The sequence below is a fragment of the Perca flavescens genome, chromosome 21 (assembly GCF_004354835.1).
Source record: "Perca flavescens isolate YP-PL-M2 chromosome 21, PFLA_1.0, whole genome shotgun sequence".
In the NCBI taxonomy this organism is placed as follows: domain Eukaryota; kingdom Metazoa; phylum Chordata; class Actinopteri; order Perciformes; family Percidae; genus Perca; species Perca flavescens.
The window spans coordinates 9189727-9213842 of record NC_041351.1 but is presented as its reverse complement, the minus strand read 5'-3'; the positions used below and the strand labels follow the sequence as shown (position 1 = coordinate 9213842).

Genomic DNA, 24116 nt, shown 5'->3' with positions numbered 1-24116 from the left:
TAAAAGCAAAAACCTTGTCAACATTTCCCATTTCCTTTAATATAGAATTTAATACAGAGAGTATGGTGGAGACACAGACAGCTTTACAGTGATTTCTTCTTGCACATTAAAACAGAGACCACTGCTTATACACTTCAATAAATACATAGAGTAGAACCGTAAGGCTTAGTTCTGCATTTGTAGATCATAGTTGAAAATCTCTTTGCTCTTCTACTACAGAAGAGTCTTTCAGTCCAGAAGCAGTACATGAATCCACTGCCGTTCATCTGGTGAACCACACAACAGATGTCACAAGTCATTTTACACATTGGCTCTTTTAACCCAAATATCATGGGTTCATTGATTTCAGAACAAGCATCAATGAAGACTAATAAGCCTCCCATAAACAATGACATAACAAATGACACACCTCTATAAAACATCCTCACAGGGTCTTCTCATTACTGATCATATCAGTGAGAGGAACACCTCAGAGGATAAAAAACAAATGAAGAGAGTGTTGTAGGACGGTCTACATCTGGACTCCCAGTGGAATTTAGTCCAATCTCCTTTTTTTTTTTACCCCAGAATGCTCCTGGAAAGGAAAGGGACTATGGGGGGGAACCATTGAACTGGGACCAACCCACACTTCCCTGAAAAGCACACTGCATTTGACCAGAGTCTAATTCCTCTTAGCGCTGTGGTTAAAGGCTGTGTCCTGGGGAGTTATTTGGCCCTAATGTAGAAGCAGATGTGTGTGGGAGAGAGTTAGTATAGTCTGGAGGAGGATGAGGAGCCGGTGAGGTGGTCCCAGTTGTTGTAAAGAGCGTAGGCACCAGACAAGGCTAAACCAGCCAGACCTCCTCGGGCCACACCCTTTAGGCCACCTGCAAACACACAGTAGTGGCAGAACAATTGAAAATAGCTGTGTGTGAACATAAAATAAACAGCAACGTCAGGAAATAATTCACATTTTAATTTACCCAAAGTGCCAGATGGTTAAGGCTCAACAGATTCACTTCAGGCAGTGTAATTTATTAGCTCTCAAAAAAATTGGTGCTTTCCAATATTGATTTCAATATTTGTGCATTTATTGTAGTGCCCTTTGAACCTCATAACATGCCGACAGAGTATTTAAATAGTATAAGATAAATAAAAATATAGAGGTGGTGAAAGTAGCACTGCCAAAAATGTCTAACACTAATTTCAGCTTCTTTTTTGCATGCTGTGGTTGTTCCGTAAGATTAAAGCCATCACTCATTCAGATGAGAACTTGTGAAACCACACTATTTCAACAGGAGGATTTTATACGGCGACAATACATGTTATATAATTCAGTTATCTTTATCTCATTAACGCACATGCAAATACTCTCAGGTTAAAGTCAATAACATTACACATAAAATATACAAGCAGAAAAACGTACTGGCTGATTTGAAAAGCATCCCCGTTAGCGTCCCAGCAGCCATTGTGTTGATGTCATCTTCTGCTCCTCTGGCCTTCTCTATTGCTACACCAAAAACACTATATAACAAGGCTGCAAGGGCAAAGACAAGTAAACAGTTTTACGCGAGGTGGCAACAAAAAAACACATCTGTCTCACATTAGAGTCAAGTTTTTCAAAAGAGGGAAACTTGAAAAGCAACATATCCAACATCAAAAAAATCCCTAAAAGCACACTAATATTATACATTTAAATAAGTAATGTTCTCTTATATGTTATCATCCATGGCATTTGTTTTATTTTTTGAGTTACATTATAATGGTCTTACCTACTGAGCCTAAAGAGTTAGCCCATGAAGCACCCTGTCTGGTCACCATGTTGAGAATCCTGGAGAGAGAAAGCAAACATTTAGAGGACAGGTCAAGTAATCCAGATATAATATTAGGGGTAATGTGACAGGTAAACAGAAAACTGTCTCCATACTCACTGCACATTACGAGGTTTGGACCATCCCATGTCTCTAGTCTCCTTCAGGCTCAACCTGAGACCATTTACAGCTCCAAGTGCTGCTCCTGAAGTCAAAACAAAAAGGCAGAAAGGCTGAGTAAAAACAATGAAAACATTCAGCTATTTCAATAATGTATACCCCAGGTACACTATATGCCAAAATCTATGTGGACACCCAAACTTGATTGTTAAACATGTCAACTATGAGTCATGCTATAACATCTCCACTTTTCTAAGGAAGGCTTTCCACAAGATCTTTAGAATGTGGCTGCAGGGATTTGGTCCCATTCAACCAGAAGATCACCAGTGAGGTTGGCCTCTGATGTTGGGTGATAAATCCTGGCTCTCAGTGTGCACCCAAATTCTTCCCAAAGATGTTGAATGCCAAGGTCAAGGCACAGCGCAGACTAGTCACTTTCTTCCACACCAGACTTAAACAACCAACATTTCTTTATGGACCTGACTTTGTGCATGGTGGCATTGTCAAATTTAAAAAATAAAGGGCCCTCTCAAAACCACATGGTTGTCTAAGTACCATCCTCTTAATATAAACCAAGGGGACCAAACTCAAAACATGGAAGACAGCCACAGAGCAGTAAAAGTATAAAAACGTGAACAGCAGTGTCCACAAACTTCTGATATATAGTACAAGTATAGTACTTTTTACTTTTCACATTTATAGAAAACAAAACACGGTTCCTATTGAACAGAATGAATAACGCTTTAAGTACAATCTGAGGAAGTTGTGGGACACTATTATACTAACAAAATGAATAATAATACAATTTGTTTATATGCGCCTTTCAAGTCACCCAAGGACAAACCATAAGACAGTCAATACATCATGAAAGATAGCAGTGGAAAGAAAAATGATGTTACAGGAGGTGCTAATTATCTCTTACCAGTCATGCAGGATCCTCCAATAGTAAAGAAAGCCAGTTCAAATCTCCCTCTTGTTTTCTCGGCACCTGTGGGTAGAATGAACTCGTCTGTGTCCTGAAACACAACATAAACGGCTGTTATAGTGAGAAAAATACACAAAAACACACACATTTAAACCGAAATCAGCTAAAATGCTAATTTCGCTCTAGCTTAACGTTACCTGAATCAGGTAACGAGGGTCGACATTGAGGTAAGGGGACAGAGGACTCATTCCAGTCACTGAAATTACATTACAACAGATATATTAGCATCACTTTTAACATAATTCAACATATATACTGAAAAGGTTGTATTTACAAGACATTTAAAAGGCCATTAAGCTGACTAACTAATATTACAGCTGCTATGGCTGTTACCCGGCTAAAGCTAACCAAAGCAAATTGAAAGCTAGCGTTACATGACGCTTACAGGGAACACCGGCGAGCTCTGTGTTGGAGTATTCAGGTGCACCGCCTCCAAAGAGACCCCCGATACCTCCTTTCACTCCTCCCGATCCTTGCGAGTTGTCCATGGCTGTAAAAGATCCGAGGGGTCAAGCACTGGAGCTAGCAGGGAGCTGCTAGCCAAACCGATCTGGCTAACGTTAGCAAGGCTAGCTATGTCGCAATACTGAAAATCCAAGACAAACGATGGGCTGCTGGATTCACCGACACCAACATACGCTGTCCTGTTAATGTGTATTTTGAACCCTAAGTGAGTTGTACCAGTGAAAACACAAAGTTTTCGTTACAGACTCGCTACTTGGCTAGCTAGCTAGGCTTCTTTTCAAACTCCTGACCTCCAGCAGCACGCTCTGCCGTAAAGCGACTACACTGACGCTGAGCTGTCGTTGCGTCATCAAACCCGACCAAGGCTACTGTCCTCACTCAACATCAGTTTCATCTCGTGATTTCAATAACATACATCGTTTAGACGTGAAAAGTAAAGGAACCAAACTGTTTTTATAACGTTTGTAAGACCTACGACTTTACGAAACCTCCACAGATCTGGGATCTGTTTACTCAACCAAGTGCAAACTGTAACCATAGACTGTAACAGTCTATGGCTGTAGCCTAACGCAGCCAGGACATTACAAAACTGACTCCAGACGAGAAATAAAATATTTGACAAATAAACAGTGATGGAAGAATTATTAAGTAACTATATATATATATATATATATATATAAATATCAGGCCAATTAGAGTGAGGACTGATATATATATATATATATATATATATAACTATATCAAAGTAAACAAATACTAAGTTTAGTTTTCAAAGGTATACTTAACATATGGACTTGCAGTAGCCTATAACCGAAAACAGACTTTTTTCTACAATCTTTCTTTTGCTTACAATATTTCTGGGAATGACAACAAGAAACAAAAAACGTTTGTTTGGAAGAATAAAAAATGCCCCATGTAGGCTGAGTTCTTTGCAGCGGCCCGGGTTCGAATCCGACCTGCTGCCCTTTGCTGCGTGTCGTCCCCTCTCTTTCTCTCCCCCTTTCCTGTCTATCCCCTGTCACTATCGAACGAAGGGAAAAGCCCCAAAAAATAATCTTAAAAAAAGAAAGATTAATTACATTTCTAGTGCAGCAACTTACTAACGACAATTTAATTTTTATTATTCATTATTTTGCCTATAAAATGTCAGAATGTTGTGAAAAATGCTCATCACAATTTCTCAGGGGACGTCTTGAAAGTGCTTATTGTTTTCTGAACAATAGTTCAAAATTGAAAAACATCATTAACCACAATGTCACTGTTTTATTAAGTCCAGCCTTTCTTACACCTCTCCCTTGTTTTGGGTCATCTCTATCCGTAATAAAGGCACAAAATGACTTAAAAAAATACTCACATTTAAGAAGCCGTTTCTGCATTCATTTTCTGTCGACCAATTGTCTCAGCTCTCGCATACAGTTTTTTGCTTCTCACTTGTTGCATTTATTGTAATCTAGTCTGAAAAGTTCCTCACAAGCTACACAGGGAGGCAGCAGAGAGCTGATAGTAAATACAGACCTGCTATAGAGGGGTCAATCCTGTTGGTTCTGGTACTCCTCAGTCCTCACTCTAATTGGCCTGATTTAACTGACTGATTTGGGGAAATTTGTACTCAGTTATGACAGACACAAGTTGGATTTGTTGGACTGTTGGCATCACTTGATGTAGTGAGGCTGAGCGGAGTTAAATAAATATGACACCTGTCTGGCCTTTAGATGCACGGTTTCTCACATTTCAAACCTACAGGGTATACTCACCCATGATGCAACAGGAAGACAAGAACACAAGCACATGCACACGTACGTGCACATTTATGCAGCGCAGCCCCGGCCATCTGCTGCCGGTCAAAGGACAGAGGCACTGAAGGAATTTAGTGTGTTAAATTTCACGAATAACAGAGCATCTTATTTGGATTCTGCCATTGTATGTGTGTATTCAGACGGGGCCAAGTGGAGCGATGAAGTTTGCCATTGTCGCCCAGTGTGGGTGTTTTCAGACTCTCTGGCATGATCTGTGAGTTAGTGTTGTCTGTGTTACTGCCCAGTGTGCCCACTGTCTTTCCCACAATGCTCCATTCAGGCCTGGGCCTCTCTCCCCCTCTCTCTCTCTCTCTCTCTGCTCAAACTCTCTCAGACTAAGCTGCCACCCATTTTGTGCCTCTGGCTAATCATCATCATCATCATCATCATAATCATCATCATCACCATCACCATCATCATCGTCGAGCCAAATTTTCAGTTGTGGGATAAAATATCTGTGATGTCATCTTTGTTATCTTTTTTTTCCGCCTTGTTTTCATCCTTCATTTCCTCTCTTCCTCTTTCCCTCACTCTCTTTTTCTTTCTTTCTGTCTCTCTGAGCTCCCAAACACAAAAGACAGAGAGGCCACGACAGGACCCCAGTGTATGCTGGTTGTCAAGGAGACAAGGAGACAGTGTTGGGTCTTTAAACTGCCTCAGAGGGGTGTGTGGAGTTAGGGGGAGTTGGCCTTATTTACATGGGAAGAGGACAAGGGAGAGAGAGGGGTTTGAAATACAACTTTTGAGCAGCTTATAGGACTCCTGTTATTCAACTAAAAATCATTCCGCTGCTCGGTCATCAAATATTTACCAAGCAGAGGGAATCTGGAGCTGTTCATTATGTGGAGAATGCTGTGCATACATAGTAATGTAAATCAACCTGTCTTTTCTCTCACTTTTCTCTCTTTATCCCCCCCCACCCACACACACACACACACACACACACACACACACACACACACACACACACACACACACACACAAAACCACACTTTGATTGTAAGCACTGGGAGCTCTGGGCCCCAGTGTTGGCAATGGCGTAGAGCTGACTGCAGAATACATTACCAGATGCTTGAAGAGTCTTTCATACCAGACTAGGAGAGAGAAAAAAACAGCACAGAACTTGAGAGAAAACAGGAAAAACAGAGACAAGAGTACACACCCATCCAAACACACACACGCACCCCCACCCATTTATACGTCCACACAGTCTCTCTTGTACTTTTTTCTCTCCCGTGCTATCTCCACTCGGCTTCTTCCTGTCCAGAGGATTGTCAGCAGCAGTCACATTATGTCCTTTCTCTCTCAGTGATCGGGGGTTGGCGGCCACAGAGCAGGCTCAACTCCAAGCCTGAAGTTCAATATCACCCCTCAACTCCACAATGAAAGCAGGAAGGGCAGGGAGAGGACGAACGAGCCACCCACTGCTGCATTCACCACAGAAAACCTCCATGTGATTTTCTCCTTTTTTTCCGCGTGTGAAACCTTAAATGCGTAGTTTGAAGGGAACTTTAAGTGTCAAAGGCTCAAATTTCCCAGGATTTCTTTTAACCCTCTTTATGTTTTCATTTGAATAAGTGCACCCTTAGAGGGTATCAAAAAGAGCCTAATTAGAACAAATGTAGCTACCATGACACAATATTAGCGGTGGGGTTTCGGAGACTTCAGAGACAGACTGTGATCCTGTGTAATATTTACTCTGCAGATGTTTGAGGGCGAGTTTGCACAATCAATTTCCCTTTAATTCCCCAGCCATCTAGTCCTCTAAACCTGAACCTGACCTCTGAGAAACCATGGTGAGCTGGGTGTATTTTGTTCCCTCTTATTACATGGATCAATGTGTGTAATGTCTACTTAAATAGCAGGAGAAGATAGAGAAGAAGAGAAAGAGCACAGAAAAGGAGAAGTGGGAAAAACATGTTGTGGCCTTTTCGTTGCATTTGTCCGAAAGTATCTGCTGGGTTTCTTTTCCTCCTTCAGTATCTAAAAGGAGTGTTTGGTGATTAGTATGCAGAAAGGAAGCTGATTTGCATAATTAAGAGCTACAGAGAAAAAGCAACAAAGTTTGTTAGTTTTACAACTATGAGTTTAATAGTGTACAAAGAGTTATTTCTGCTCATTTTAAAAGTTAAAAGTTCAACACATATCTTTCTTTTCACGTTTTTTAGACACACATGTATTTTTTTTTTTTAAAGGAATCCAAAGCAGAGACAGATACCATTAAAGTGGTTAATAATCACAGAAGTGGTAACCGTTAGTAACCTACACTTGAAGAGTAGATTAATGTTGTACTACACTGTTAATTGTCACACTCATAGTATACAAAAGGCACAAAAGGCAAGCAATGTCGATCTCAAGTTAATACAGAGGACATCAGAGACTCCAGTTTATCAGGACATTGATTCCTAATGACACATGAAGGATAGTTATACTCATTAAATTACTCTTCGTAAGAAGGCATACTGTTCTTATCTGAAAAGGTCATTTAATGTTATTTTCACGTACAAAATAGAATATAAAAATACATTATAAACTTGTTACAGATGTTACGGCTCCATGATTTTTTTTTCTTTTTTTATATCAAGGCATCAGTTGGTTTGTGTGTATATGTGTGTGTAACTGTACCACACCTTCTGAAAAAGCTGATACACATGCAGAAATATAGATATGGACGACTTCATCTCCAACAAAAACAATCAAACAAACAAAAAGATAAAATATAACACTATTCTCTCGAGGTATCCGAACCACACACATAAACAATTCGGACATCGTAGCTGCTGCTTCAATACTGCATTGCACTTCCAATTCAAATGAGCCACTTCTTTGTTTTGTTTTTTTTGGCACTAAAATCTGAATCGGGAAGAGTTATGGATGTAAAGCCATAAAATGTAGATGATGACAATTAATCTGCATAAACCCCAAAGGATATAATTTCATGCTAGGCACAAACCCACGTTGTAGTAGTAAAAGATTTAGGTGTAACATTGTTCCATCGCTCTCAAATAAATAAAGGCACTGTTGTTCAAGCTCATACAATACTGTAGTGTGAAAAAGGCAAAGGCATTGTTGTGTAAGTCCTCTCCATTTAGACAAAAGAAGTGCAACCTTCCCTCTGTGTGTGTGCATCTGTACAGTACAGACGTTACTTGGTAATTGACATTTATACTGCCTATATTGACTCAGTATTGGGATTCTTTAGCTATTAACAAAAACTCAAAAGATACTTGGCATTTTGGATTCCAGTTTGTTATTTTTCCTCACTGAGCACCTGTTGCTTTACGGTGAAAAAGGTTTTACACTGGCATTTTACTTCACTGGACGACAGCTTTCTTTTTAGTGACATTTTGAACACATTTTGAACACATCATTGGTGTTACATTTCAAGGGAAAGTGTGTTAATATGTGAATAGTCTATATCCACGACGTTCCACTTCTGGGATTGCTCCATTGCCACCGGAACATCCGCCGGATTTCACTCATTTAGGCTGGATATCCGTTGCCTTGGGCTTCCTTTGTGTTGGCATTTTAGACTCCGGTCGATTTATGAGGACAATGGTTAACATTTTCTCTCTGCAGGGTAAATCCGACCAGCTAGCTAGACTCTCTGTCCAATCTGAGTTTTCTGTCGCAAGACTAAAACAACTTACACATGTTCCACCAAAACCAGTTTCTTCCGAGCCTATTTTGCAGCGGCACCGCGGCTTTTCTCCAGTGACGATTGCGATTGGTTTAAAGAAATGTCAATAAACCACAGCACGTTTTCCTTCGATCCCTGAATGCTATGTGGAGTTGCCAGACTCTCCTCCGGCGCGCTTTGGAGGAGGGTCTGGCAAAACATGACACCAATTATGATGTGTAAATAAATGAATGTTTGTTGGCCCAGAAAAATAGCAATCTCTTTAGAGAGTGTGTGTAAAAGTTAAGTAAGAGCTGCCCGATGAGGAAAGATGTTTCAAAATGTCAACATATGTCTTTAGGTTTTAGTGTTTATAAAAGGTTTCTTTGCTGGATAAGTAACATTATTATCAGTATAGTTATAGTTATTAATAGAGTCATTATTATTGCATCACATGGACTGAGGGCAGGGTTTGGCACAGCGTGGGATTGGTTTAGGAGCCCTTCACCAGTTTGTGGCCCGTCCCCAGTAAAGTCTACTGGTTATGCATGGCAACAACTGTTACAGATTGGGATTTCGACTGTTTTAACATTCTTAGACTGGCTTTGGACTTTTGGAAAGAAGGCACGTTTGGTAAAGTTTAGGTTAGGACTTGGTGATGGCGGGGTCCTGAGGTTTATTCCCATGATCGCTGTCGTCTGGTTGGCTGGTTAGACAGAAGCAGCCGGGTTGTTCCCAATGTGCTGGTCTGGTTGGCTGAGCTGGGGGAGTGACGGGGCCGTGGGCCAATGAGCACGCCAGCAGGCAGAGATGGGTGGGTCATCAGTGGGCGGAAAGGTCAGAAGGTCAAGGGGTCATGGGTTAGTTGCCGTGGCAGCTAGAGTTAGACAGACAGAGACGGACAGACGTGGAAAGGAAACAAAAAGGGCACATAAAAGGGGACATAAAAAAGAAAAAAAGATAGAAGAGAGATTAGTGTCAGCTAGTGGTGTCAGGATGACAACAAGGCAGATCTACTGCAGTCGCACAGCATGAGGGGCGCTTCATAAGAGCTGCGCAACACCTTTATGAGCCCTGCATAACCATTCAGAAGGACTCACATCAACCACCGGGTGGTGACATAAGGAATGGCTGGTTAGTGATGCTCACGTGTGCTCATGAAGGTGTTCGCAGGGTTACGTTTTAGGAGATGCCCCTCCTGTCGTGTGATCGCTGCTAAAGTGATACTACTCATGCTAGCTGGGCTACGTCTAGCACAGACAGACAGTGAAACCATGGACAGGGAGGGAGACAGCATGGTTTCATGTGGGTGAGAGAGTGACCTTTATGTCCAAAGAAAAGTGTCTGGGCCTCAGAAATACTTTCGCTTACTGACAAGTAGAGCTATTGTTTAGCAGCAGGCATAAGATCCGAATGATTAACAGTTGTGATTAACTGATAATTGATTATGGTTTGATCTATTTGCTATGAAGTATTAGAAGAGCACCTAATGACTACAGTAAGCAAAGAGGCACCATAAGAGATAGCGATGAAAGGTTAAGAGATGGTGATTTTAGAGGGACTTAGACACAATTTAACAATAGACAGACTAACTACAAGAATTTAGAGGCTTTGGTTTTCTTTAGAGATTTTTTTTCAATAGTCATCTTTATTGCCTTTTAGTGTTTTTTGTCCATCGTGTACAACAAGAGCACCACCGCTCTCTCTCTCACAAACACACACGCACACACAAACACACACACACACACACACACACACACACACACATATATTGTAGCTAGCTAGTCCATTTCTATTGCATAAAACAGTCACGAGGCCTGTGAATCGAGAAGGTCACCTCATCTTAAATAGACAGAGCAAAACACTGCCTTCATTGCCACCTTTCTTGGTGACTAAAACAGTAGTAGCTACACACCTTGAATAAAAGTTTGAAGTTTACATGGAGACACTTCATCTATAAAAAGCATATCGTAAAAACAAAAATAAAGATTTACAAACTAAAAAAAAAAACTTAAAAAAAAAAGAAAAATACTACAGGTATTTCCAAAGCGATCTTGTTCCATAAGCTTCATATAAGCACTTAAATCCTTAAAATCCCTATATACACATTTATTTTGCAGCTAAATACATGGTAACAGCACCACTCTGGCTAGGAAATATATGAAAGATGTAAACAGCCCCAATGATAAAGTCCAGTGGGCGACTGATAAGACCACAAACAGTATTTCATACAAAAGAGCTTGTAACACAGACTTCAGTAGTTATCACACGCTGTGTTTTAGTAGTAAAGACCAAAGATCATATTGAATTGAATGACCTTCAGAAAAAAAGACAATCACTGTTACTTTAAGTGTCATATAGTCATTGGGCACAACACAGGATTTAATTAATAATAAAAAAACATTTGTGGAATTCTACTGGAATGAAGTTGGGTATAAATAACATTTCCCACAGTTATTTGTATGGTCAAAAGTAGTAGTGAAGAGATAAAAACAACAACAACAAAAAAAGGTTTCTGAGAGAGGACTCCAAATCCACAGTCACAAGGACTGAGTCACATGAATGGAGCGATCCATTCTAATTGAGAGGGTCCCGGCCTGCAAGCCGTCCAGTTTATCTACCAGGAGAGCAAAGATAACCGCTGCAGCTGTCACCCCTCATATGGTCCCTCCCAATCTGCTCGCTTATTTCACTGCAACAATCACATTTTACACTGAAACTGCTTCAGCGTGTGACCTTTTGATACAGTTATTACTTCTTTTCTTTTTTTTTGTTTTAGGCATGCCGTATTACAGACACATGTAAATTGAAATTGGTCCATTGGTCTGCATGCACGCACACCAACACACACACATACACATACACATAAAGTGGCTGGTGAGCTAACTAACCTCTGTCTGGGGTCACTACCCTTTGGTAAGGATGGATTCTCTTGTCGTGGCGTCGTACCTTAGTGGTCATGGCACCTGCTAACAGCCATTGACATTGCCAAAACAGAACACAGAAGGTTACTCATCAGAAAGACATCAAACAGTCCACCCATGGCACCAACATCAGTGAAACCAGGAATTTACAAAGTGTTCAAGGCTGAGGGTGAAAATAAGTCAAAACATCTCACTTCTAAGAGTCAGAATTCTTGTTGTTTTGTGGTCTTCTGTTCTCTGAAGAAAATATTAATCCAAACCACTAATTTCTCACTAAGCTTCACTATTAGATTCAACATCAGCTGTAAGCAAAGTCACTCTATAGCTCTGTGATTAAAATAAGCTTCATATATTAAATCACAAACAGCGGCGCTAAAAATATCTATGGGTTCACTAAAATGTGTTAAAATTACAAGCGGAAGCCGAACTATTAAAAAAAGTTAAATAGCTGTCACACAACAACACTAGTCTGCTAATACAAAGAGGAAATTAACAGGAATGGACACTTGACTACAGAATGACTGTCGAGGAATCTGTCATCCGAAAGTATGAGCAAACTTTGAGTGTTTGCTCTGTGGGACAAGTATGTGTGGGGGGGGGGAAGGGGGGTCTCTGCAAGCCAGTCCATGTGTGTGCTAGGAAGGGTTGCTATCGCTTAGCCTTTGGTTGGGAAAGCCATACCTGCAAAAACACAGGAAGAAGGGACTGTTAGCCCAACAATGAGCTTCAGCATTCATCTATATATGTTGTGGATGTATTACAAGAGCTGGATATGGCTGCCAATTTGTCTCGCCGGGAAAGCGTGGTACTGCAACAGAAAGAAAAAAAAACGGTTGCTGCGAGTTTTGTTTGCTAACCCGACAATAACAGAAAATATCAGGTTGTGTTTGGACTGTTTGACGCGCAAAGCTTCAGGCTTCTCTCGGATTTGGCTATTTTTAAAAGCAGCTCGTGAAGAAATTTCTCATTTTTGTTAACTAGTTAACTAAGCTCTGCACCCATGTATGTGATGTTTTGCAAGTACAAATACCCACTTCTCAAGCTTCTCCATTCTTTCATGTCTCTCAGGTCCTGTCATATGTGAATGTTGTAAATTAGTGCTTTAAGGTGACTGTGTTAACTACTCGACACCGCCCTGTTGGCCAGGTCTCTTATAAAAGTGAAATAAATAAAGAAATAAAGAAGGAAGGAAAGCCAATGTGTGGCTTTAGCCTGGCGAGCTAACAGTTAGTAATGGATGAAATGTGGCTTTCAAATTAGGCGGTACCAGGCTGTTTTGTGTATAGACTGTGTGGTTAAGTCGTGTCAAGCGATACGCTTAAAATGTTTAATCTTTTGCAAAAATATCCCGGCATTTTGTGAATCTGCATCATAAATGTACAGAGACCAGAGGGACGAGGAGAGAGACCGGAGGGAACTGACAGAAAGAACTGGCGTTTCTGGTGAGTTTAAGTTCAGTCAGAGGCTGAGCTGAACACAAACACAGGGTCATTGCTCATGTGCCATCTGTACAGTTGGTACATTGGTTGTTTGGGGTGAATAAACACGGACTGCACAAACAGTCAAGTCGTCAAATACGAAAAAAATAAATAAATAAAAGATTTGCTTTCTGTTTTAACACACCTTTATAAATGCAGATACAAGCCAGGGTTAAGTCTCGACCACTCTGAGTGCAGAACTTTACTGTTGCTCAAAAACATTTCCCCCATAAACTTCCATTATAAAGCTTGACTATAAAACTGGAAACAAGGCCCATGATGATGTACTATGAATCTTTAGACCATGAAGGATTTCAATTTGCGTATTTCTTTCTTAGACTCTAGAAATGCTATTTCTTTGTGCGGGATCATCGATGGGACAAGCGGGCGGTGACAGAAAGACTACGGTAAAGGTTTTTTGACGTATGCGATTGGTGAGCAACTTCCATTGGAATCCAGTATCCAGTTCTCATAATACATCCATTGACCATGTAAGGAATAATGAACGTTTGATTTCCAAATACCTAATACTCCAGTTGAGTCAATCGGGTATTCCAATATGGAGGGTGTGAGTGTGTATGGGTACTCGTAGGGAGTGTAGATGATTCCAGATTCGGGCCCTTGCTGCACCATATGCGGATTGCCTCCCTGCATGAGGGCGGAGCTCTGGATCTGACGAATCAGAGGCATGAGGGTCGGCGTGTTGACGGGAGCGGGGTTGCGCATGGAGGGAGGCAGGACGGGCGTTGGGCCTGTGATGATCCGAGGCGCCTGAGGTGTCCCTAGAGGGAAGCCGGCGGTGGCTGTGCGGCACACATTCAATAATGCAAGTTTGCGCACACCCACACGCGAGCACACACAAAGTGCAGACACATACAATAGACAGGGGAGAAGAGGAGAGGACAAACAGTCTATTTAACAGTAGAAACAGAGGCATTGTTCATATATACAGTGGACTCCTGTACCAAGACCCCTCCTTTGTCATACACCAACCCTCCTCCACATGTTAACTATGATGTCATCCTTACGCGTCTTGACATTGGCGTCTCTGTAGGTCCCATTGAGAATGGCCAGCTCCATCAACTGCATTTTCTTCAGGTTGTCCTCCCCCTCAGCCTACACCAGGGCAGAGCAGCACAATCAGCTTACTTAGCGAGGACTGTCATTCAGCGACAAGTGAATGAATTAACTTTTGTGGGAGTCTGGTTTAAAAAGTCAGCAAATGTTACAATACGCATTTTTTTTTCTGCACTTGTTTTTTTTTTTATATAATAAAAACATTGTTTGAAATTTAGTAGACCAGACTTTGTACACAGCCACTCTACCACACACGACATATTTAACTTCTTAGCTCCAGTTACATCTCGGTGAAAAGCTTGACTGATTTACAGTCGGAAGGCAAGGTCGGTGGAGTTAAACTAACACATATCAATACCTTTGCTCTCCACACACTTGCACATTCACAAACAGAGATTAACAGGTGTCCAGCTCCCTGATTGCTTATAGACACTTCACATCTTTTAACTTCTAGGTTTGGCCGATACTGTGCTGCGATTGGAGCGGAAGTGACGGCTGATTGCCGCAATAGAAATCCCCCTGCTGGTCTTTTCAATCTGTTTCTTTTGTTGCAAATAATACCGACGGAAAAAAGAAAGGAGCTTGTGATTTTCAAAATATGTGCTATGGCATTTGAGTGTGGGATAACTTTGAGAGTGTGTGTCCCTGTGTCTATATGTGATGGTTTATTTATTTGTTTAGGATAATGCACATTAATCAACATTTCTGTAAATGCGCCAGTGTTAGCCAGTCGGCTAATTTTCAACTGTAGTCCTAGTTACGTGCAACCAATGTGTTTCTGATTTGTCGTCATGTTTATGCATGCATGTGTGTCCGTAGGGGGGGATGTAGGTGGGCTGGAGAATGTGAGAAATGTTGAGGAGTTCAATCAAAATGTCCTCTTGTGTGGATGACAAAAAAAACAGGGAGAAAAAGGAATACTGTAGCCAGTAGTTGGGAATGAAGTGAGTTGTGAACGAGTGAAAAGAGTGATGGAGTGGGGAGAACAAGTGAACAGACTCTCCATTCATTCCCTCAGCCTTTCAAACAACCCAGGGTTACCATGGAAACCCCTTTATGCATGTTCCCTAATTACCCTAACTCCTTACACATACTCTCTCATACACACAGAGACACACACTCTCTCACACACACACACAAAAACACAAAAAGACACAAACACACAGTTTTTGGACTGACAATCCCCTTCCCCCTTCCATGCATACCAACACAGTAAACCCTCATCCATTCACACACAGTTCTTCCATCAGCCCAGACCATAATATTTGACACAGAGGGGTTCGGACTGATACTCACAGCTGGTACGAGAAGTTTCTTGACCTCGTTGATGGCCCGCTGGAGTTTGATCTTGGCCCGGTTGTGTGTGTCCTCCACTGTGATCAGGACGTGGAGGTCCTCGCTGAGGTGCTCCCAGTTGGGCTTCCCTCTGTTCATCTCCTCCTGAAACACAAAAACACTTTTTTTAAAGCTCCGTTTGAATGCAACACACAAGCTCGGCACAGAGGGAACAGGATTTCACTTTTCTTCTTGTTTGGCCCGGGTTTTGGATCGGCCTCAAACTACACACACACAAACACGCTCAAGGTTGTGTAATGCAGCTTTGGAAGCGTTATCAAACTCATGAAATAACCAAGTTTCTCTTCAGTAGTTACACAAGTTTAATGTTGCTTTTTTAAATCTTATCTATTCCCTTCTTTCACTCACTGACACTTTATCTAAATTAGTGCTGAATAGATGGTCAATTTATTTATATTCTGATGTTGATCCAATAACAATAATAGCATTTATGACTGAATGAGCGTTTAGTAAGTCATTATCAAATAAAAAATTCCAGACCCTGTAGACCCTGTTGCTGGTTGTATTTGTTGGTCTCCTTCCATGTTGTTTGTATAATGAAACAGGTGCATATGGTTACTCTTGCAATTGTCTGTTTGGATAACTTTTGTGTTCCAAATAGTTAAAAAAAAAAAATAACAAACACAAAATGGATTAGCTGCTTTTCTCTGTTTAAGATTACTGAAATATTTTGGGTGGGGGTAGGGTTCAAGTCCACCAGAACTTGTGATGCATTCGTTTTTATTTTTAGCCACGATAACTTGGTTAGTCATTCCATCACTCTTTGGTCCAGACAGAAATATCTCAGCAAATTTTGAATGGGTTGTCATACTTTTATTTTTAAAGGCAAGTCATTAAGAACAAGTTCTTATTTACAATGGCGGCCCGAAAAGCAACTAATAATGACATTTGGTTCAGACATTCATGTCTTAAATACCTGCAAAATAAATAGCATCCACCTCAGCTGTACTTTGTGTTTGGTGCTAATTAAATGTTAGCATGCTAACTCACGAAAGTATGATGGTTTCCATGGTAAACATTACCTGGTAAACATCAGGTTAGCATTGTCATTGCTGCTGTTAGCATTTAGCTGAAAGTTCCGCTGTGCTCGAAGGAAAACTAAAGACATTTTGGAATATTTGCTCATTTGCTTTCTAGCTGAGAGTTAAATGAGAAGATCGATACCACTCTTTTCCATTAAATATGAAGCTAGAGCCAGGAGACGGTAAGTTTAGTTTAGCATAAAGACTGGAACAGCGTGCCTAGCTATTTCCAACGGTTACATAATCCACTTTATAGCATCTCTAAAGCTCAAAAGTTACCAAATCATATCTTGTTCCTTTAATTTGTTGTGGTTTTATGGCGGGTTTAGGTGCCAGTATGCTTCTCCAGAACAACTTGTCGGCTAGTCGAATAGCTTTGGAAACCCGCACTCCCCTCCCCCTTTCCAACATCAGATTAGGCGTGGTTGTGTCCTACAATTTCTGTAACTTTCGGAAACCAACGATACGACATTCACACTGTGATTGGCCAGCTGTGCAGATGTGAGAAAGTAAGCTCGGTTTTAACTTGTCTCTTTTTTTCTTTTGTTATTATAACTATTTCTGTTACTTATTATGTGTACAAGTGCAACACTATGAATGTCTTCCAGGAGTGACTGTCTTCAAGGAGACAACTGTCTGAAAATGTGCTGAGTTATCCCCATAGTTAAAAGATACTGCACCCTAGCTCTCTAAGACAGCAGGCTTTTCACTCCACCTTCAAGTGTTGCTGCTCAAAACAACTTTTAATCGCTTTGAATTTTTATTGTGGAGGGACAACACATAGTTGACTAGTTATGTTTAAGCATAACCTGACCCTGATGTGCTGGAACTATTTCTTGGCTAGGCGCAGTGACTTCCCAGCCAGGCCAGCTGTTTCCCCCTGTTTCCAGTCTTTAAGCTAAGCTAAGCTAACCACCTACTCCTGGATACAGCTTCATATTCAACAGACCGATATGAGAGTGGTATCAATCTTCTCATCTAACTATCTGCAAGAAAGTGAATAAACATATTTCCCAAAATACTGAACCATTCCTTTAAGTACAGCCTTACATGTTATAGCCTGAACTATCAGTTAATCCAAAAATCTTGTTCTAAGGAAAAGAATGGTTAGTTGCAGCCCTAGTTAAAACTTAAAATTATGAAGTTTTCTGTCTCCGTATTGCATGCTGGGACATTGTATCCTCTGTAGATGTTTTGTCAAGTGAGATGTATCATTTTGAAAAACACCAAAAGTCAACATCTTTCTCTCTTCTCCCCCGTTGCCTCCCACTGTGTCTCTGTTTTCCTTCCTCTCTGTCTCTGTGTGTGTCTCTCTCTCTCTCTCTCTGAGGGGCGTGCGGGGTAGGGAATGTTCTAGAAAGAGAGAGAGAGAGAGAGAGAGAGAGAGAGAAGGGAGGGGGAGGAATGCTGGACTTGCTCCACCTGCCGTTTGGAAAGCTTGAGCCGACTCCGTCCAACAGCAGACACCAGGGGAGAGGAAGGGGGAACAGATGGACCGAACACCAGGACAGAAAAACTAACAACCAAAAACTCATTTTGAGAGAAGGGATAGATAGATAGATAGATAGATAGATAGATAGATAGATAGATAGATAGATAGATAGATAGATAGATAGTGGAAGAATGCTGCACTCATGTGTTTGCAGTCAACTCTCAATCTCTCTTTCTCAATCAGTAGGAAGCAGTAGTAAAGAAGACTATTAAAGTTTTTTTTGTGTGTCTGTGTTTTGTCCATAGATTATTATTTTAACCCTGTGAAATGCTATGCTAAAAAAGTGTTTTTGGTGTATAAATGACCACGAGCTAAAACAGATCTTTGCGTGTTTCAGTCACACAGACTCCATATTACTGCTGAACATTTTCCAGCAAATCATGAGCACATCAATATTTTACATTTAATTGTATCTTATTCAGCTTTCAGGTTGCTACTGAATTCCATTCATGTCAAAGTCCTCTCAAACATAATTTCCTCATCTTTACCGTGTGTTATTGTGTTATTGCTGAATGGTATTGCATCTCAAAATTAGTTCAATTTGAGGGCACATTGAGAATGTAACTTTGACAGTAATGAAAGTACACATAATGTGCAGTGTGACGGAGTAACTGTCTTAACCAAAGTTTCCACAAGTTGACTTATTAGAATGTGCTAAAATGAATAGAAATCAATGGCTGCCTAGATGCTATATAAATAGCAAAGTAAAAAAGCTATGTCAAGGAATAGTTTGACATTTTGTGGATTACACTTATTCATAGTTTGATGAGAAGATTGATACCAATCTCATATCTGTACAACACGTTACATTTTGTTTGTTTATATCCACATAAAAACTGTGTAAAAATGACACGTTGTGGTTTTACGGGGATATGTGCGGGATTTATTCTTGGCTGGATGTAGTGAATTGCTGGGGTCTCTGCTGGGTTGCCTGGCAACCTCCCGGTTAAGACAAGACTTTGAGGATTTTGTTACCTTTGGACAGAGCCAGACTAGCTGTTTGCTTGTTTCCAGTATATATGCTAAGCTAAGCAAATTGTCTCCTTGCTGTGGCTTCATATCTGGCATAGACACAAAAGAGTGGTATCAATCTTCTCTTGACAAAAAAGGAAGAATTTCAAACTATTCCTGTAATTAAAGCATGTATCGTGTGTTTTTGTGAGCGTGTTTATCTGTGTGTATACCTTCTTCTTGTCTCTCATGGAGCCCTTTCCCCGCACCATAATCTTGCAGCCGGTCTCTGCCTCCAGTTGTTTGGCTGTCAGTCCCCGTGGGCCCAGGATCCTCCCTACAAAGTTAAACTACACAAAAGAGCAAATCACTTATTGACAACAGGCCTGAAGGAGGGTAGACACATTTCACATCACAGACTTTTTACAATGTGTGTGTGTGTGTGTGTGTGTGTGCATTTGCATGTGCTGCAAGTTTGTGTTTGTGCATCTGTGATGTGTTACTAAGAGAGACAAAAATAGCTCATTATATGGGTGCTGGCTGGTGCTGGTGGCATAACAGGACAGCGCCGTTCTCTTAACCTTATCTGTCACTAAGACTGAGTGATTAAGTAGACAGCTGCCCCTCTGTGTGTGTGTGTTTGAGTGAGTGTTTCTTTTGCCACTATCCGTCTGTCTTTCTTTCATTTGCCTCTCATAACAGTCATTCAGCCTCTTCCTACTTTTTTTCAACTCCACTGAAGTTTAACCTAATGTTCACTCCAGTTGCGACATATTTCACTCCGGCCTCTACAATGAGCCTCAACTCTAACCAACACACACAAATGCAGATAGAGGAACTGCTCTCTAAATTTAACCTTGATCTCAACCGTTTTCCAGTGTGTGTGTGTGTGTGTCCTGTTAGCCTCCTGTCATGTGAGTGAGGACAGCCTGTCATTGTATTCGGTGATTGGCGAGCTGATGCGTGGAGAAAATCATGTGAGCCATTCAATCTAGATCAACGCAACTCATACGGCAGCGCTTAAATGTACTTGGCGGGAGCAGTGATGTACAGGTCTCTTACTGCAGTGCACTTGTCTTTATATTTGGAGAAAAAAAAAGAGTTTATGCACATTTTTAAGATCTTATAAATGATTATGGTGTAAACTTATGTCTGAGTCTTAATATATTACTGTACATGATACATTTTTATTGTATTGGAAACACAGGCCAAGGTTCATTATTGATCTATTTCAAGTCTAGATTACATCATTGGGTGTGAGCACAGATGATCTCAGAAAGAAATCAGCTTTGAGATTAAATGTAAATCTGTGATTTAAAGCCTCTGGCATTCTGTAACTGAGAGGAGATAAAGCGACCTGATAAAGTAAACAGAAACTCTTCTAAAAGGTCACAGGTCATGGTTGTGTCCACTCACGTCGGGGTACTCTTTGACAGGCACGTAGAGCTTCTCCTGCAGCTGAGCCACGGGACCAATAGCTTCGGGAAGCTCCTCCACGTCGCGCCCGTTGAACATGCCACCGTTCACCGTGTCGTTGTACATGTCCTTGCGTACCCTGCCGATTTCTGGGGGTCAGAAAGAGGGTGTAAAGTCGAGTAAATTTAACTGAGGACGTGTCAAGTGTCAATGAGCTACCACAAGTGTCACGTTTCTTCAGACCGTCCGTTTATTAGGACGATGACTCACTGTCACCAGAATTACAGGAGGCAGGGAGTGTGACAGCAGACAGACAGACAGACACAATGTAGAATCTAACCAACCGAATGCTTTGCAATCAGGCCTCCTCTATTACTGAATATTCTCTCTTTTCATTTATTTCACCCACATACACACACACACACACACACACACACACACACACTCCCCCTTTCACTCTGTAAATAATACAAGGAAAAAACAACATACAGTACATGTCAGCGGGGATCACAGTAACCTAACCTACTTTACCTACCAGTGTTTATGAAGTTCTAGTAAAGGGCAGTTATTCAAGGGCTGAAACTAGAATATATTTTTAGAGCATTTTCTTAATTAATCGCTAAATCTTCTGGCCTATCTTATGCCAAAAAAATAATAAGCCAATCACATTTTCCCTGACTCCTTGTTGACGTCTTTTAATGTCTTTTTTGTCTGACCAACATTCCAAAACTCAAAGATATTAAGTGTACAGTGATACACTGATGATGATGAATGATGTACACTGAGAAAAGCACACTGGAGAAGCTGCAACCACGGAATGGTTGGCATTTTTGCTTACTTAAATGGTAAGTTTTTGTCTTAGGTTTGGTGCAGAAGCACCATCATAAATGAGACTATGTTGTCTGCCTGCGTGATTGTTTAGTGTTGTCTCAATGACCGATGCTAGCCTCTGATGCCTTTGTAATGACATGCTGGCACAATAATAACTGACTACTGCACTACACACACACACACAAACACACACACACACACACACACAGCAGAATAACTGCCTCGAGGCACAAATATCATCTGACCTAAGCAGGCTGACAGGCATGTCTTCCAGCTCTGAGAGTGATAAGTCCAACCATAATAACTACAGTATGACTCTATAATTACAGCCACAGCTACAATGACAATGATGATCCTCTAATAACCCATTCTGACCTGTTACAGACCAAAAGTGACAATTAAAAAACACACACATACACAAACAAATCTGCACAGACAAGCAGGGCTTTTGTCCTACTTTAGTTACAGCAGGGAGGAAAATGAGAAGTGAAAGAAGAACAAGAGAGTTGAAGGAGAGAGAGAGAGAGAGAGATAAAGGGGGAGCTGTAGCAGGCCTTATCTTAACACTTCAACCTGTCATTGGTTTATATATAGACAGAACACCGTCGCAGTGCTTCCAAATATGCCACAAACATTCACCCTGACAATATTTGTGACTGGCAGGCTTCCTTATTACCCTGCACAAACTTTTTGATACCGTGCCCTTGTCCACATTACTCAGGCAGAAGATACAGCCAGGCTGAAAATGAGTACGGTACAAAGCCTTTCATTCTAACCGAGGGTGTCACATTATCATGGGTGAGAGATGAATGTGCTCGGCTGTCAGCCTTCAACAGGAACACAACTAGAGATGTTAAGTTGACCTATTTGTCAGGCCGTAGAGGTCATCTGGTATGAGAACAGGCTTGCTGCGTCATGAGACTTGTCAGAGAGCACATAGTCAGGACCTCGGTGATCCTGATGTGCAACAACAGTAGCAACAACAGGCCTCGGCATATTGTTCCAATATGGAACTGACATTGAAAAAAAAAAAACACAAGATGCCACTTTTAAAGAATTTGTTGCAATGCTGTGATGCCCATCTTTTATTGTTTTATTTTATTTTTGCTTGCAAAAAAGATGTTAGACATCAACAAGTGCAGTGCATTGTACAGACAGCATGTAATCAGCCTCAAATCAAATATTTTACACGGTGACATACTCTCGTTCCTGCTCAGGGATGGGCTGCAGCATTCACATAAGCCTGCGCATTAGGTCACTGGGAAAGACTAACAACTGTCTATTTGTTCCCATCACCAACTGCTCGTCTGTGTGTGTGTGTGTGTGTGTGTGTGTGTGTGTGTGTGTGTGTGTGCACGCGTGCGTGTTCATCTGCTGCCCTCCACAAATTAAAAATGGGACTTAAGGTAAAATTCACATCACATTCACACTTTTATTTTCAATTTAGAACCACAGCTCTGTTAAGGAATTCAGTGAAAAGAAGCATATCGGCCTAAATACAAGTGTTAAATGATTTATCATTAGCATCTTTCAGGGTTTGATGGGATGACATTTGTTTCCTAGGAGCCAGGGAGGAATTCAAGCACTTAATGACTATTCGATAAAGTGAGTCAATAGACTAACGGTCAGTTTTATGATGAACACTCACCATTAAGCTGAACGTGTCTAGCCAAGAAAAAGATCATTTTCTCTGTAGTGTGACAAGTGGTTAAGGTCTCTAGTGAAGGGGGCTAACATCCCCCAAACAGGGCCCGAGTTACCTTCATCCAGCAGCCGCTCCAGATGCGTGAAGATGCCGCTGAAGTTGGGCAGGGAGCTCATCACCTTCCTGTCGTTCATCAGCTGCATTAGGTAGTCCGGGTTGGACTTGGGTCTCTCCTTCACCTCTGTCTCCCCGACCATGGCTTTAGCTTCTACAGTAAAAGTGACCTAGCTAGTTGAGAAACTTGTGGGGAAATCCACAAAAACACACACGCCCCGACAAGCGATGCGAGGACCCCAGGGGTTTCCACCGGCCGCGACCCGCTGACCGCCTCTCTGCAGCCTAACTCAAATCTCAGCTCCGGTTAAATCGACTGTCCTTCGGTTAACGTTTCGTCTGTGTGCACTTTCTTCTTCCAAACGGTTCCCCCCTGTGTCCAATTCTTTCCAGAGTTTGAAAAAGTTCCTTTATGGAGGGAGTTTGGCTCTTTTTGACACTTCAGGCGAAACTTTAACGGACACGAAGCACTTCTTTAACGACTTAATAAAAAAAAATCTACCAACAACTGGTCTCATCCGTCCTGGCTGCTCCGCTGGTGTCCGCCCGGTGTGTCGGTATTCTGCAGCGGGGATCGACTCCCTATCATATGATTACAGTATAGCAACAGCACGAGTGGGCTGTCAGGAGCGCGCCGCGCGTCGCCGTTATCACAGGGGAGGAGGCTCGTGCTCGTCCCCTCTCAGCAGCCCCTCAGAGCCCCCGCCTTTCTCTCACGCGCACAAGCAAGCACGCACACACCCTACGCCCGCAGTATAACAATATAACAGCTCTACATATGTATGCACACCTGTTACTGTCCATCACTTGTCCTGTGAAGTGTGTGTGTGTCCAGGTGCCCTCAAGAACTGTACCGAAGTTCAATTTTAAAGTTGGACTACTTTACTTAAGTATTTCCATGTTGTGCAACTTTAGCTTATAAATACTGCACTTTTTACTCCACTACATTTATTTGACAGCAACTGTTGCTACCCATTAGTGCAACTAGGATACTCATCAGTGATGGATTAAAATAATATTCTGTACTTATGTAAA

At 41.4% G+C, this 24116-nt stretch overlaps 2 protein-coding genes across 6 annotated transcripts; both read right to left on the bottom strand.

Annotated features, from left to right (window-relative positions):
* Positions 1-17: 17 nt before the first annotated feature.
* timm23a (translocase of inner mitochondrial membrane 23 homolog a (yeast)) lies at positions 18-3755 on the bottom strand. Its single transcript, XM_028568697.1, has 7 exons — positions 3281-3755; positions 3033-3091; positions 2833-2926; positions 1911-1995; positions 1752-1810; positions 1406-1516; positions 18-866 (listed from the first exon to the last, which is right to left on the bottom strand). Exons 1-7 carry the CDS (start codon positions 3381-3383, stop codon positions 748-750), a joined length of 630 nt encoding a protein of 209 aa, XP_028424498.1. The 5' UTR covers positions 3384-3755; the 3' UTR covers positions 18-747.
* A 5162-nt stretch (positions 3756-8917) lies between these two features.
* Positions 8918-23684, bottom strand: qki2 (QKI, KH domain containing, RNA binding 2). Of its 5 annotated transcripts, none has more exons than XM_028567543.1 (9): positions 23083-23684; positions 20492-20640; positions 19309-19425; positions 15551-15694; positions 14206-14293; positions 13702-13980; positions 12381-12404; positions 11667-11744; positions 8918-9652 (listed from the first exon to the last, which is right to left on the bottom strand). In XM_028567543.1, the coding sequence occupies exons 1-9, from the start codon at positions 23222-23224 to the stop codon at positions 9630-9632; spliced, it is 1044 nt and encodes a 347-aa protein (XP_028423344.1). In that variant the 5' UTR covers positions 23225-23684; the 3' UTR covers positions 8918-9629. The 5 variants fall into 5 exon arrangements, with proteins under 5 accessions (XP_028423344.1, XP_028423345.1, XP_028423346.1 ...); XM_028567544.1 differs by having other exon boundaries at positions 11667-11741; XM_028567545.1 differs by lacking the exon at positions 12381-12404.
* Between the last annotated feature and the right edge of the window lie 432 nt (positions 23685-24116).

Excerpts from the sequence above, each read along its gene's own strand:
- qki2 (XM_028567543.1), bottom strand. The coding sequence starts at position 23,224 with ATGGTCGGGGAGACAGAGGTGAAGGAGAGACCCAAGTCCAACCCGGAC. Across the intron at positions 14,294-15,550 it reads AGAAACTTCTCGTACCAGCT|GCTGAGGGGGAGGACAACCT; the intron begins GTGAGTATCAGT and ends GCCCTGGTGTAG. Across the intron at positions 12,405-13,701 it reads TGACTCAACTGGAGTATTAG|TCCCTTCTTCCTGTGTTTTT; the intron begins GTATTTGGAAAT and ends TTGGGCTAACAG.
- timm23a (XM_028568697.1), bottom strand. The coding sequence starts at position 3,383 with ATGGACAACTCGCAAGGATCGGGAGGAGTGAAAGGAGGTATCGGGGGT. Across the intron at positions 3,092-3,280 it reads AGAGCTCGCCGGTGTTCCCT|TGACTGGAATGAGTCCTCTG; the intron begins GTAAGCGTCATG and ends ATGTAATTTCAG. Across the intron at positions 1,811-1,910 it reads TCCAAACCTCGTAATGTGCA|GATTCTCAACATGGTGACCA; the intron begins GTGAGTATGGAG and ends TTCTCTCTCCAG.